The following is a 13,465-nucleotide window of genomic DNA, read 5'->3' on the forward strand; positions in this document are numbered from 1 at the left end:
CACACTCCCCAAATTGCGCGCATTGCTGTAAATTCTTTCAAACTTCATGAATCGAGATAATTTATTTTGCGATGTATTCAGAGTTAATATATGCACCTATGCAAATCACTTGGAATACTTTTGAAAGAGAATAACAAGCGTAGCTTAAAAACGCTACTGACGTATTTCTCCATAACAAGCACAATAGTGTGAAAAGCCTTTGTCGATGTGCCTCGAAAGTGATCTTAAACGATTCCCCGTTCAATTTTGGTCGCAGAACGCTTGACATACGTTGCATGCCACTTTTCGCGCGCCAACTTAGTGCATAATCAAGGAAATTATAGACATATTTCATATTTCATACGTATCAAATTGGATGTGCTTTTGGCGGAGATATAACGTGCGCCTTCTTTGGAAATAGAACTTTGAGTTCCTCAATCGTATCTTGTGGCTGTGCCACCCTGGGCGACCTTGTAAAATGGTCATTCAAGAAAATTCTCAATTCAGTTAAATTTGGGTCGAAGAGAGCTGAAATTCAAATATGTCGTACCGGACATACCGGTAGGACATATTCAAAATTACCATTGCATCAAAGTTTTCTCTGGATATACTGCTGGCTTCCAGTACCTTGATCGGTAACTTGTGTCACTCTCACCAACCTCACTGATTGTTTACTTGTCACTGGTCAAAATTTCAGTCAAAGCCGCGAAATTTCGGTCAAGGGGACAGGAGAAAAGCTCCTTTTCAAAAATCTTGCAAACTCTCTATTTATATTCTGAAGATTTTCTGTTTATAACAGATTTCTTTGAGAATAGAACTTTCAGTACCTCAATCGTGTCTTGTGCCATCCTCAGTGACCCTGTTGGATGGTCATTCAAGAAAAATTCAGTCAAAACAGTTTAATTTGGGTCGCGAAGAGCTGAAATTCAAAATGTGCATTGCAGCAATTTGCAATTTGCAATAACAGCTGATGAACTCAAAGACCTGGTCTCAAAGATGTCCTTGAACTAGTTCGCTGCTTGGATCCAATCCCAGCATTTCTCTTAAAAATCTGTGTTGCTTTTTTACTCCACGTCTTGAACTCATCCTTAAAGACTGGAATCTTTCCCTCGGATATAAAGAAAGCAGTCATCAAGCCGAAGGAAAATGCTAATCAGTTAAACAAAAATTCAGTTTAACAAAAATTCAATTTTATGCCATTTATTACAGAGTAAACAAGTTTACAATAAATCAATTTGATATTTAAAGGAATCCTAAGTCAATGTGTAGTATGGTTGTCACTCTTTAAATAGATTAGATGTAGGTTGACGGGGCAAAGGAGTGTGCGTGCTGTTCGCTATTGCTCACACCAAACGGCAACCTAGTAAATGTTTTGTATGGACACCGGTCTCCATCACGATACAAAATTAGGATTGTAGAATTTATTGTATAACTTTTAGTGCAGTGGAGGAAGCGGTGTGGTGCATTAATAGAGTGACTGTTATGTTGATATTCTCAGTAACTATCGACCAGTCTCTAACCTTTCTGCCTTCTCCAAGATCCTAGAGAGAATTGTACTAAACCAGCTCAATAAATGTCCATCTCACGAATCCCAGCCTTTACTCAGAAGTCACAGGGTGGTGGGGGGGGGGTGGGCTGAAACCAGGTTTTCGATCAAACGCTGCCATTTGTAGCCATTTGTCGCCAAAAGCGAAAAACCTCATGACATAGTTGCTCTCGTCCAATGAAATTGCTGCATTTTATAAGCCAAGCTCCGCATACGAACATATGTAATTTAATTATGCATAATGATTTGCAAAATGCAGCGATTTCATTGGACGAGAGCAACTGTATCATAAGGTTAATTGCTTTTGGCGACAAATGGCTACAAATGGCAGCGTTTGATCGAAAACCTGGTTTATGCAGCTGATTCCCAACTGTACATCTCATTTCAACCAAACCGTGTGGTACAGTTCACTGATGTCCGAGACAGAACAAACAAATGTCTGGCAGAGATAAAAGCATGGATGGTGAACAATTTCATGAAACTGAATGAAACAAAGACAGAACTACTGGTGTTAGGAAAGAGCCATGTTCTAAAAAAGTGTGAACTCAGTGTCCTCAGTCAGCTGGAAGCACCAAAATTCTACCTACGTAGTGAAGGCATTAAATTGATGTTGGTTCAAAACAACTGGTTATATCTAAGTTAGATTACTGTAATTCTCTGTACATGAATCTACCCAAGACCAGATTAAACAAACTTAGATCCATCCTTAATGGGGCAGTTTTTTTTTCATTAGATAACATAGAAGACAGAACCACGGACTTAATTGCCTTCTTTTTGAATGCCCACATACTCCCTATAGACCAGCGAATCTTCTTTAAAGTTCGTCTATTAACCCACAAATCAGTTCAGGGTACTGTACCTGGTTACCTCAAAGCATTACTGGATGTGGATGTAGTGGATACAGAACTCTCAAACACTGTGATCAGGTCGAAGAGACCAGATTATCATCTCATGCTCAAGATACCAAAGAGTAAAAAGTCCAAAGTTGATGACAGACGTTTCTTAAGCCATGCACCGGTTGCATGGAACTCTTTTCCGCTGATGTTTAGATGTATTACTGATACCAACTGTTTCAATCGAATGTTAAAGAACCATTTATATCATCAGTTTTGATGTTTTTCTTTTCATTTGTCTTCACTTTGTAAGACACCTTTGTTAACTTTAAATGGATCACTATGCAATGAAACACACCAGTTGTTACAAGTAATTATCAAACCCCACAGACAACATGTTTGTGGTACATTCTGAAATAGAACACAATTAGTATATATTATATCGACTATCATAAATATATAAACCAAATATATAGCAATTCACAATCTCCCATTCTTTCTTAAAAAGGCTTTGAAAGATTTAAAATATTAAATATAAAATAAAGGTGTCACAAGAAAGACTATAATCTTTCTAAATATAACTTCCCTCTTTGTGGATACATGCACAACATGTAATAGAAAATCGTTTTAAACGAGCACATTATATAAATCACAAATACCAATATATTCACTCTTTTAACTTCTTTAAGTTTCAAATTATTAAGATTATTAAAATCCTTCACACACAATATTAACAACTTTGAATACAATGTTTATTATTGGAATACAATTCTAAACAGTTCATTGTCAAATTCTCCTGACGACAATACCTCCCGTAGCAGTGAAGTTGGAGCTCCAGCTTTAGTCAAACAATCTGCAAGCTGTTTCTTTGTTGAAATCCAACGAACTGTCATTTCACTATTGTTCACTCGCTGTCTCAGGCAAGCTATTGGTATCCTCAATCCCTTGTCATCAACATTTTTCGAGGTTTGGATAGCATCATGTAGAGACTTGCAATCAGTCATTACAATTACATCAAGTTTTCCAGATAACATGATCTCACTCAGCTGAGCTTGGATCAACTCACATGTTTCCACTGCTTCGATCATTGCCCAAATCTCCGCTGCTAAAGTACTTTTACATACTCTCCGGATTTTTCTACTCTGCCATGTAATGGGGCAAGATTTTCCTGTAAGCGAAACAAGGAAAATTATGAAGCCTCCCTGAGAGCTACCATCCTTCAAGTTTCCATACGATGCATCACAGAAAACCACTAAGACTGACTCAGGCAACAGTAGTTTCTTAAACCTGAGTGTTAGAGGATTCTTTTCTAAGAACTTTACTGTTTTGTTTACCATTTTCAAATCTGCGATGGTCCCTTCAGTCACAGAATTACTAGCAAAACATGTAGCATAAGCTACATCTGGCCGTGTCTGTGTTGATACCCACAACAACTGTCCGCACACAGTTCTCAGTTGTTGCTTTTCTTTCTCGTTGATTGGGAGCGTATTTCGATTCACTCGGGTGGGGTCGATCTCTATTCTTGAAATCTGGTCTGCATACCCCAGTTGTGATACCAGAATTCCAGATTGTGTTTGCTTTACATCAAGACCAGTATAAGCAAATTCAACTTCGACCTCCGTACTTAGACGAAACTTCTTCTTCAGTTCCCAATAACTTCCTTTTCAAACTTCTTGCTTCCACTGAACATCAGATCATCAACATGCACAGCAATGATACCCTCGAGTTTTCCTTCATCATACCAGAACATGAATGACTCATCATATGACGATACCACAACATTTAACTTCACTAGAGTATCACGAAGCTCAACATACCACATTCTAGGTCCGTCTACTAACCCGTAAATACATTTGTTCAGTTTCCAGATTTTCCTCGTTTCAGCTTCCTTCGGAGGAATAATGAAGACATCTCTTGAAATCTTCTTGCCTTGCAAGAAGGCAGCCTGAACATCGATGTGTTGTAACTTCCAACTTTCTGTTGCAACTATTGTAAGGAGCAGTCTTATAGAGTCCCTGTTACATGTTGGGGAGTCCTTTCGTATGTTGCTACTATTTTCTTGATAACCAAGTGCCACTAAACGAGCTTTAACAGAACCTTCTGCTTTCTTTGTAATTACCCAACGAACACCAACATTGGACTGTTCGTTTGCATCAACTTCCACGTAAACCTTGTTTACTTTGAACTTCTCAAGCTCTGCTTGCTTGGCATCTACAACTGCTTGGTCATACATACTCACACTGGACAGCAACACCTCTTCTTCTGTTTCTGGTGACAGGTCATCTCTCCAATTCACAGCAAGCTCATACCAATCCACACATTGGATGCTCTCCTCACCATCAAGTTGAATATTTACACAGTTTTTGTAACTGCCAGTTGATTTTCCCGCACGGCTATGGATATAAGCTTTATGCCAGATCTCACCATCCTCCTCTGGATACTTTGGAAGAAACTCCACGTGACTTCTTGCTTTAGGAAGTCCTGATTTGTGCTGAGGTCTGATTGTTGCTGTTGTCTCACTTTGAGGCAGTGTTTCTGTTTCCGGTACAGAAACTGCTGTTTCCATAGAGCAAGATGGTTGATCCTCTAGGAAATTTCTCTGCGTCTCTAACATGGGGATTTTGGTGAACTTGATACAATACTCGGGTTAGGTTGCCCAACAACTGACTCTGAGGTAATGGGATATCCTGTTGTTGTATCCCTGGTTAGATGACATGCACTGCACTTATAATACTGATTTCCATGCTTTAAAATATATAAATGAGTAATGTCTCTCCCCAGTATAACACCTGGCCCACTCCATTTTGCAGATCTCCTTTTCTCTTGTACATCACCTTTTCACCGTTGCTATAATACTCATCATTGCTTGTCCGAACTTGGCTTTGCAGAGCTCTACGTATCTTGTTGCTACTTTCACACTTTGCAAATGCTTGCCTTGCACTGTGCATTGCATTAACATTATCAGCCACGGTTTTACTCACCGTTGTTTCTTCTAAAGCTGGCAGTCTATCATCGATGACATTCGGAAGTGTAGGGTTACGGCCCATTGTCAACTGATTTGCAGAAAACCCACCAAACATCTGCATGGAGTTTTTCGCACTTAGTGCCCAACACAATGCAACTTCCCAGTTGCATTTTGAATCTTCCTTCGTTTTTACCATCATCTCTGTCAGCATCTTATGATGACGTTCTACAATCCCATTGCTCCAAGGGCTCTCGGCAGCTGAATTTTGCACATCCACATTGAATCTTTGACACATCTCAGTAAACTCCTCATTGGCGAACTCTCCACCATTATCAGCCATGAATTTCTTTGGATTTCCAAAGATGGATATCCATCCAGAGCAAATTCCTTGGATGATTGTCTCTTTCTTCTTATTGTAGATTATTCTAGCTGCTGAATATCTTGTCACCGAATCAATCATATGCAAGATATACACATTAGGAGTGCCAGGAACATTCTTAAGGTCCATTGCAACACATTCGTTGAACACCTTTCCTCTTGGGAGACCCACCACTGGTCTTGACTTAGGTTTCTTGTACATCAGACATATTTTACAACTGCTGGATACCTCATCAATTGCTTTCATGTATTCTGGTCTCTTAAATCCTGCAGTTTTCAGCAATGTTTTCAGTTTATCACTAGGAGGGTGTGAGAATTGTTTGTGGATTTTTTCCACTTTCCTCCTAATCTCCTTTTCGTCAGTACCAAACAAACCTTCTTCGCTGATTGTCATCACCCGATGTGGGGTCTTTCGATCTGGCGGCCCAATGGTCATGCGTCTTTTATTACAAAGAGGAACGCAATAGTGCTTTGATTTAGTTTCAAACAAATCAACACAATCTCCACTGAATCTCATTGTATCATTTGTGAAATCCAACACAGCACCAGCTCTCTTTAACGATGCTTTACTGAGAAGCAACGGCAGTTCTTTCTCAACAATGTTTGCTTCTATCCGAACATCTGTCTTTCCTATTCGCCCAGGGATGATAGTCTTTTCTGTGGAAATGACTTCGAGTCCATCCCCAAATCTAAAAGGCGTCGAGCAAGGTTCACTAACCATCATTTTCAGTTGTTTTTCTTCCAGAGTTTCTCTGTAGTGATTCACCCAGTTCCTACCAACAACTGTCTTTGTACATCCGGAATCAATAACTGCACATGCTAATGACTCATATACAAGAGAACCAAGGTTCGTATCACTCATCAGGCACTCTTCAGGAATCTCAACAACATCTTCAGATTCAGACACCACCATGAATGTTAAGAATGCACCCTCTGCTTCCATGGCCGTAACATTCTCAGCACCATCTTGTGCGAAATACTGTGCATTATCTGTTGAACTTGAAGAAGCTCTGTTCTTGCTTGTGCACCATCTTGCAATATGGTTTTTATCGCCACAAGCATAGCATCCAGTATACGCACTCTTTTGTCGATTATACGGATGATGATGATTCCCACGTCCTCTTGACATCCTTCTGTAGTTTCCTCGTCCACCTCTTGGGGTTGAGTTGTATGTATAGTTACATTCCTCATGTTCCACCTTCACTGATATTGACGCAGGCGGTGTGGAAAGGTTTGATTGGACGGAGAAGATTTTCCCGATCGTTTCACACATATCTTTATGAGTAAGATCCTTAACAGTTGCCAAAGCGAGATCATATTTTTCTGACGGAAGGTTAGCGCTGTTAAGGAATCTGTAGGCCAGGACTGCTTCAGGAAGAGTGATTTTGTGTCTCCTGAGATCCGCTAGCAACTTTTCAAACTCAGATATGTAACTCTGTAAAGACAACCCTTCTGGTCTCACATATTTTTCAAACTTACCGTAAACTCGGTAACAGGTTTGAGCTGAGTCCTCTAAATAGATTTTGTCAAGATGACTTAAAATCTTCGCTATTGCATCCTCTGCAATTAGGACATCTTTCCCCAATGATCGTACTGTATCCTTTATCTTCCCTTGTTTCAATTCTAAGAGCAACGCAGTTCCTTGTCTCTTTTTCTCTAAACCCGTGAACTCTTGCCACAGCTGCAGGTCTAACTTCCAATTGCAGTAGTCCTGATCCTCACTGTATGCCGGTGGGGCTTTGTAATTACTAGTTACTCTAACTGTCTCTGGGGGTGCCATTGCGTCCTTCTCTGCTACCACTTGTTAACTTTAAATGGATCACTATGCAATGAAACACACCAGTTGTTACAAGTAATTATCAAACCCCACAGACAACATGTTTGTGGTACATTCTGAAATAGAACACAATTAGTATATATTATATCGACTATCATAAATATATAAACCAAATATATAGCAATTCACTTTTATTTTCTACCGCACTCCATTTTATGTCTTGATCTCTACCTTTCTAGGATCTGTATCTTTCTTGATTGATTATGTCACTGTACTTACCTTAATTATACCTCTACATGTATTGTATGGTTTCTACTTCTATTTAGTTTAGTGTGGTTTGAAATGAAATGAAATGAAATAATGTGCTTATATCCCGCCCATATGGTCTTACTAACGTGTGTGAGCGCAGTGTAGTGAGAAAGTGTTTTTAACAGATTTATTATTAGACTTAGGATTATGATTTTTAATATATTACATTGATATAAGATTTATTTTTGATAGGTACTTAATAAAGTTGATGAATTTCCCTCCCTATTAAAATTTTAAACCCATTTAGTGAAAATTGATAAACGAAGATCTAGATATTGATACATATTATAACCAACATTGCTTATATTCTGCCTTGTAAACAAAGAGCAAATCTTCTTAATGCCTTCTTCCTGTCCTAAAACTAAAACTTCATCCTATTAAAGTAAAGGCCAGTTGTTACCACAAGCTATTATACCGTCCCTCTCAAAAACATGCCTCAGCCTCCATCAAAAACAATTTTAGTTTTCAGTCCTTCTAGTTTCCAAAAATCTACCGAGCTAGTGTTCTGGTGTGCACAAAAGCCCCTAAGCCCGTGCATTCCTTGCCCCGCTAGCTGCCAGTCCTTGACAAACTTCCAATAGCAAAGATCAACTAGTCATTTACAAATTGAGCACTATACAATTTTAATTGTTTTAAATATTTGACTTTGTAAAATGAGCTAAAACATTGATTTATTAGTTTCATTGATTTATTAGTTTCATTGTTAGCAGCCGGCACAAGTGCCAGCTACTAACCATGTCAGAGCGGCTCTAAAGGGTGAGTGAAAAAGACTAGCGCGGTGAAAATAAATATGACAATGTCGTAAATAATTTAAATTAGTCTAGGATCTTGTCCTCACAACAAATAATACCACTTCTGACATGATATAATATCGTCTATTCAAATCGTCCTTTGCCTTCTGTTTCATTTCCAATACCAGCAGATGGTGTTTGGTTTGCTCCTCAGGTGAGCAAACCAATATTGTTGGTATTTGTGACCGATATTTTGACAGGTCTGGTCTTGTCGGCTAATCTCCTTCCAATCCTGACAGCTTCATAGCGTGGTTCGTTTACTTTATCGGATAGTTTCTCATCATCTGTCTCCATTAAACCAAACACGACCAATTTCCTACTGCGGTCCTCTTTCGATACAGCACTTTGAACTACCCTTTTCAAGCTCTGTTCTGTCAGTGCAGTTTCCGGCGGGACCTTCGAAACAGCTTTACTGTATGACCTGATCTCAGCTTGTACACTTTCCTGAACGGCAGATTTTACGGTGGTCTGAACAGATTCCAACTGCTTTGATTTGCCCTCAAGAAGTTAACTCTGCAGTTTAATCACCGAATTTTGTGACCGAATAAGAGAGCTCTTCAACTCCTCCACATCTTCTTTCATTTTGACAGCTTCTCTGACAAATTGTTTCATATCTCTGTTCACACTGTACAATAACTTTGACATAACTTTCTTAGTTGGATTCCCTGGTTTTTCAAATTGTTCTGCTGAGAACTCTGATTCATCACAGTTTGAGGCTTCTTCAACTTCTGTAATCCAAAAATGGAACTCCCGATGCGTTTCAGTCACATACACAGAGCGAGCTGACAAACGTTCTAATAATTCCATATCGTCCATGATGTACTTAAAACTTGTATTACAAGGCTACACGGTGAGCGCAGTGTAATTAAACGATTTTACTGATAAGAGAGCAACTGTTATCAACACACAAGCTAAAAGGTTAAATAAGGTTTACAATAAAAAATGTTTTAATTTTGTCTTTATGAAATTTCTCTCGAAATTGATTTTATAGGTATTTCTGATAGAGGGGAGTGATATCTATCTGCTGCTTTTAATCCCATGGAAAAATATTGTTCCTGGCTGAAGTTATCGCCGGCCAAAGGTCAGCGCTCATGTGTAATTGTATTGCGCGAGCGATTTTCAATCGCACACCCTGAAAATCGAGTCTAAAAATCTATCTTCTCCTACATTTTTTGAGCAATCACCTTGAATCTTTCAGGATATGTTCTAAAGTCCATTTAGAAGATTCAATTGTATTAGAATTTTAAGATAGGCCTTAGAAAACTTTAAATTCGATTTTGAAAATCTTGGACCTGGAAAAATCGTCAAAAAACGAGGTCCAAGATTTTGTGTTGTTGGTTAATCATATGAGCGGGATATAAATACCTCATTTCATCAAAGTATTCTCCGGATATACTGCTTTCAGTACCTTAATGGCGACTTGTGTCATTCTCACCTACCTCACTGATTGGTCACTGTTCAAAATTTCCGTCAAAACCGTGAAATTTCAGTCAAGGGACTAGCAGAAAGGCTCCTCTTCCAAAATATCTTTTTATATCCTAATGATTTCCCGTTTATCAAAGCTTTTTTTGGGAATAGAACTTTGAGTACCTCAATCGTATCTTGTGCCATCCTGAGTGACCCTGTAAGATGGTCATTTAAGAAAAATTCAGTCAAAACAGTGAAATTTTGGTCGCGGAGAGCTGAAATTAGAATACGTCTTAACGGTTAGGACATATTAAAATTTTGCATTGCATCAAAGTTTTCTCCGGATATACTGCTTCCAGTACCTTAATGGCGACTTGTGTCATTCTCACCGACCTCACCGATTGGTCACTTGTCAAAATTTCAGTCAAAACCGCGAAATTTCAGTCAAGGGGACTGCAGAAAGGCTCCTCTTCAAAAATCTTCCAAAATCTCTTTTTATATCCTGATGATTTTCTGTTTATCAAAGCTTTCTTTAGGAATAGAACTTTGAGTACCTCAATCGTGTCTTGTGCTATCCTCCGTAGGATGGTAATTCAAGAAAAATGAAAAATTCAGTCAAAACAGTCAAATTTGGGTCACGGAAAGCTGGAATCTGACATTTTCAAACTTTTTCTCTCATCAAAGTTTTCTCCGGATATTCAGTTTCCAATACCTCGATCGTGATTTGTGTCCCTCACACTAACCTTACTGATTGAACACTGATCAAAAATAGAATATGCAACGAGATAATATCTTGATAACATTATTGGCGATAATTGGGTCAATATTGTTTCTCGATAATTTAGTACTGATAACCGTTAAAATCATAAGTCATGCACTTAATTTTTAGTAGAGCTTATTTTATGGAGACATACTTATGACAGTGTCACGTCTTAGTATTGTTTTGATTATTAAAATTCCGATCTGTACTTTGATCACAAAATAGAGACTACTGCATAACAATGGCATTTTTGCACGAGCAATGCTAAAAGTTATTAAGTAAAATAGAAGTGTTTTAGTATAGAAGTCCCTGTTCAACAAAGCACCATACGAGAGTAATGCTTGGGCTCAGACTCGGTTGGCTGAGGAAAAAATCTCTTTATTTAATCACAAGGGCACATTCTTGTAGAACATGGTCTTCATCTTCATCCAATGATTTTATTTTATAGATTCTGTTCAGTAGGGAGGTGGTCATGTGATACGACACCACACCGCTCCCATTATACATTGTCGGTAATCACCTCCGAGTAACAACTGTAATTTAAAGGCCAAACAGAACGCACTACAATTTGACTCAATCCAAACATCTTTCAAATAAATATGATCACTGTTCTTATTTTATTGTCTATACAAGATTCATCCTAAGCACCTAATGGTCAAAAGGGTTGTACTACTACTCTGTGTGACTCTGCACTACGCTCCATCTTTTAAAAGATTAACCACTACCACACACTGTGCTTGCAACAACTTCAACTTGATATGCTAGTTCTTATGTGCTATTTATGCTGCTTACCATATAAATAAGCAACGTTTTAAGCTTTGTTGTATTCGTTGTCTACATTCAATCTAAATATAATAATCATATTATAAATTATTTATCATGTGCATGTGACAAGAATTAATTGAATCTGGAGGTTGTTTAACCACTTTTATTTTTACTAGCATAATGGCGGATGATGAAAAGAAAGAAGCTGGAGATAAGAACGATCCTAGAAGACTTCACAGTTTCCCTCTTATCAGAGTAAGATTTGGCGGTTACTTCTGTGTATAAGATTAGGTTTATATTGCTGAACCTTAATAGGGTTAGAATAAAATAGCATTAAATTTGCAAACCGGCCATGATTGATGATAGCTGCGAGTTATTTACTTGCATCGTGTTCGAAAAATTTTGATTGAGACATGGTATTTCAACACTACAAATACATCATATTTATTGAGGACTATGTAACTGGGGTGAAATTAATTCGATCACATTTAGTTAGTCCGAATGCTGACACTCTAAAATTAAAGGCTTTAGTGGGTGGTTTTTACTTCTTCTGAATGGTCTTAACTTAACCCACCCCAACATGTACCTCATTTTCATACCAAAACAACTCGGCGATTGGTTGCTAGGCCGGTTGCTAAGGTCGAGCAAAATATATGTAGAAAGTTTCGTCGCGTTCCCTGCCTAGCTTGTTATGCCGCGCAACATGCGCGCAATCATTCGAACGATCGATCGCCTTGCCACTTGCATTGAGCACTTAACAAACGAGCAATAATCTTATCTATCTGAATTCTGGTTCTAACTAGTAACAGGTAACTTCTATACTTATTTATAACTGTTCACTGTGAGTTATACCATTCTGTTACCGTTATTCTGCCACAGAAAGTTGTTTCCCAGACCATAGCTATAGTGCACCATTAGGGTTAGGGTCCCTAACTTAGGGTTAAAGGTAGGGTTAAGCTATTAGATCATAAGGGCAAGATTTTCTGGGGCAGCACGACTTGACTCACATCATTCCTATCTGATCTGGAGACTGAACGTGCCTTATCTTTCAGCATTCCGACATGGCAGAGGAAATGAGAACAGAAGCCATGGAATTGTGCGTGACTGCGTGTGAGAAGTTCGCTTCTAGCAACGAGGTTGGTTGCAACAAATTTGTATTACCTAATATTACATTCCCAGAGCGACAATGAGGCTATTTGTAATATCAATTTGGCCGCCTCAGTGAACTCCCAATTAAGGAGGTATGTTCTGACACTGTACTTACTAAATTTAATTCTCTTCATTTTAGGCAGCCTCGAAGATGATAAAGGAAAACATGGATAAGAAGTTTGGAAGCAGCTGGCATGTCGTCGTCGGTGAGGGATTCGGGTTCGAGCTGACCTACGAGACCAAGAATTTATTGTATATGTTCTTTGGAGGTAGCCTGGCTATAGCTGTCTGGAAATGCTCGTGAGGGCTGAACGGGAACCGATACTAGTACTGTTAATATGATGACCGGCAAATTTTATGTTTTTGTTTAGACCTGCCCCTTGTAAAGTTTTACTGTATATAGTCATATCCTCGTACCAGACACTTAATGTATGTGTATTGTAAATTATGCTTCATGGAAATGCTGCAAACTATTTGCAGCAATAATGTTTTTCAGATTTTACATTCTAGTTATGACTACGGTAAAATGTTGGACTACTTTTTCCACATGTTAAATGGTGGTTTTATCCTACTGACCTTAAATTCTTCAGCATATCCGACCAATTTTTGACTATGACTTGACCTATAATATAGAAGATGTAATTTTGTAATTATTTTTGTTATCCTAATGACCTCAAATTATTTGGCATTTTCAATCAATTTTTGATAATGACTTGACCTATAATAAGATAGCATTTTTGTAATCATTCCGATACGAAACAAAACAATTTCAATACCTATTGTTAAAATGTAGTTTTTTTTTTGTA

At 38.3% G+C, this 13,465-nt stretch overlaps 1 protein-coding gene across 2 annotated transcripts in view; it reads left to right on the plus strand.

Annotated features, from left to right (window-relative positions):
* Window positions 1-13,443, plus strand: part of LOC134816569 (dynein axonemal light chain 4-like) — a 79,174-nt gene extending 65,731 nt beyond the window's left edge. For both annotated transcript variants that reach the window (XM_063825475.1, XM_063825473.1), the window contains exons 2-4: window positions 11,685-11,765; window positions 12,563-12,646; window positions 12,799-13,443. In XM_063825475.1, coding sequence (XP_063681545.1) covers window positions 11,691-11,765; window positions 12,563-12,646; window positions 12,799-12,963 — 324 coding nt within the window. In that variant the 5' untranslated portion in view covers window positions 11,685-11,690 and the 3' untranslated portion in view covers window positions 12,964-13,443. The remainder of the gene's footprint in view (window positions 1-11,684; window positions 11,766-12,562; window positions 12,647-12,798) is intronic.
* The last annotated feature ends 22 nt before the right edge of the window (window positions 13,444-13,465 follow it).

The sequence above is a fragment of the Bolinopsis microptera genome, chromosome 6 (assembly GCF_026151205.1).
Source record: "Bolinopsis microptera isolate Bmic1 chromosome 6, MBARI_Bmic_1.0, whole genome shotgun sequence".
NCBI lineage: Eukaryota > Metazoa > Ctenophora > Tentaculata > Lobata > Bolinopsidae > Bolinopsis > Bolinopsis microptera.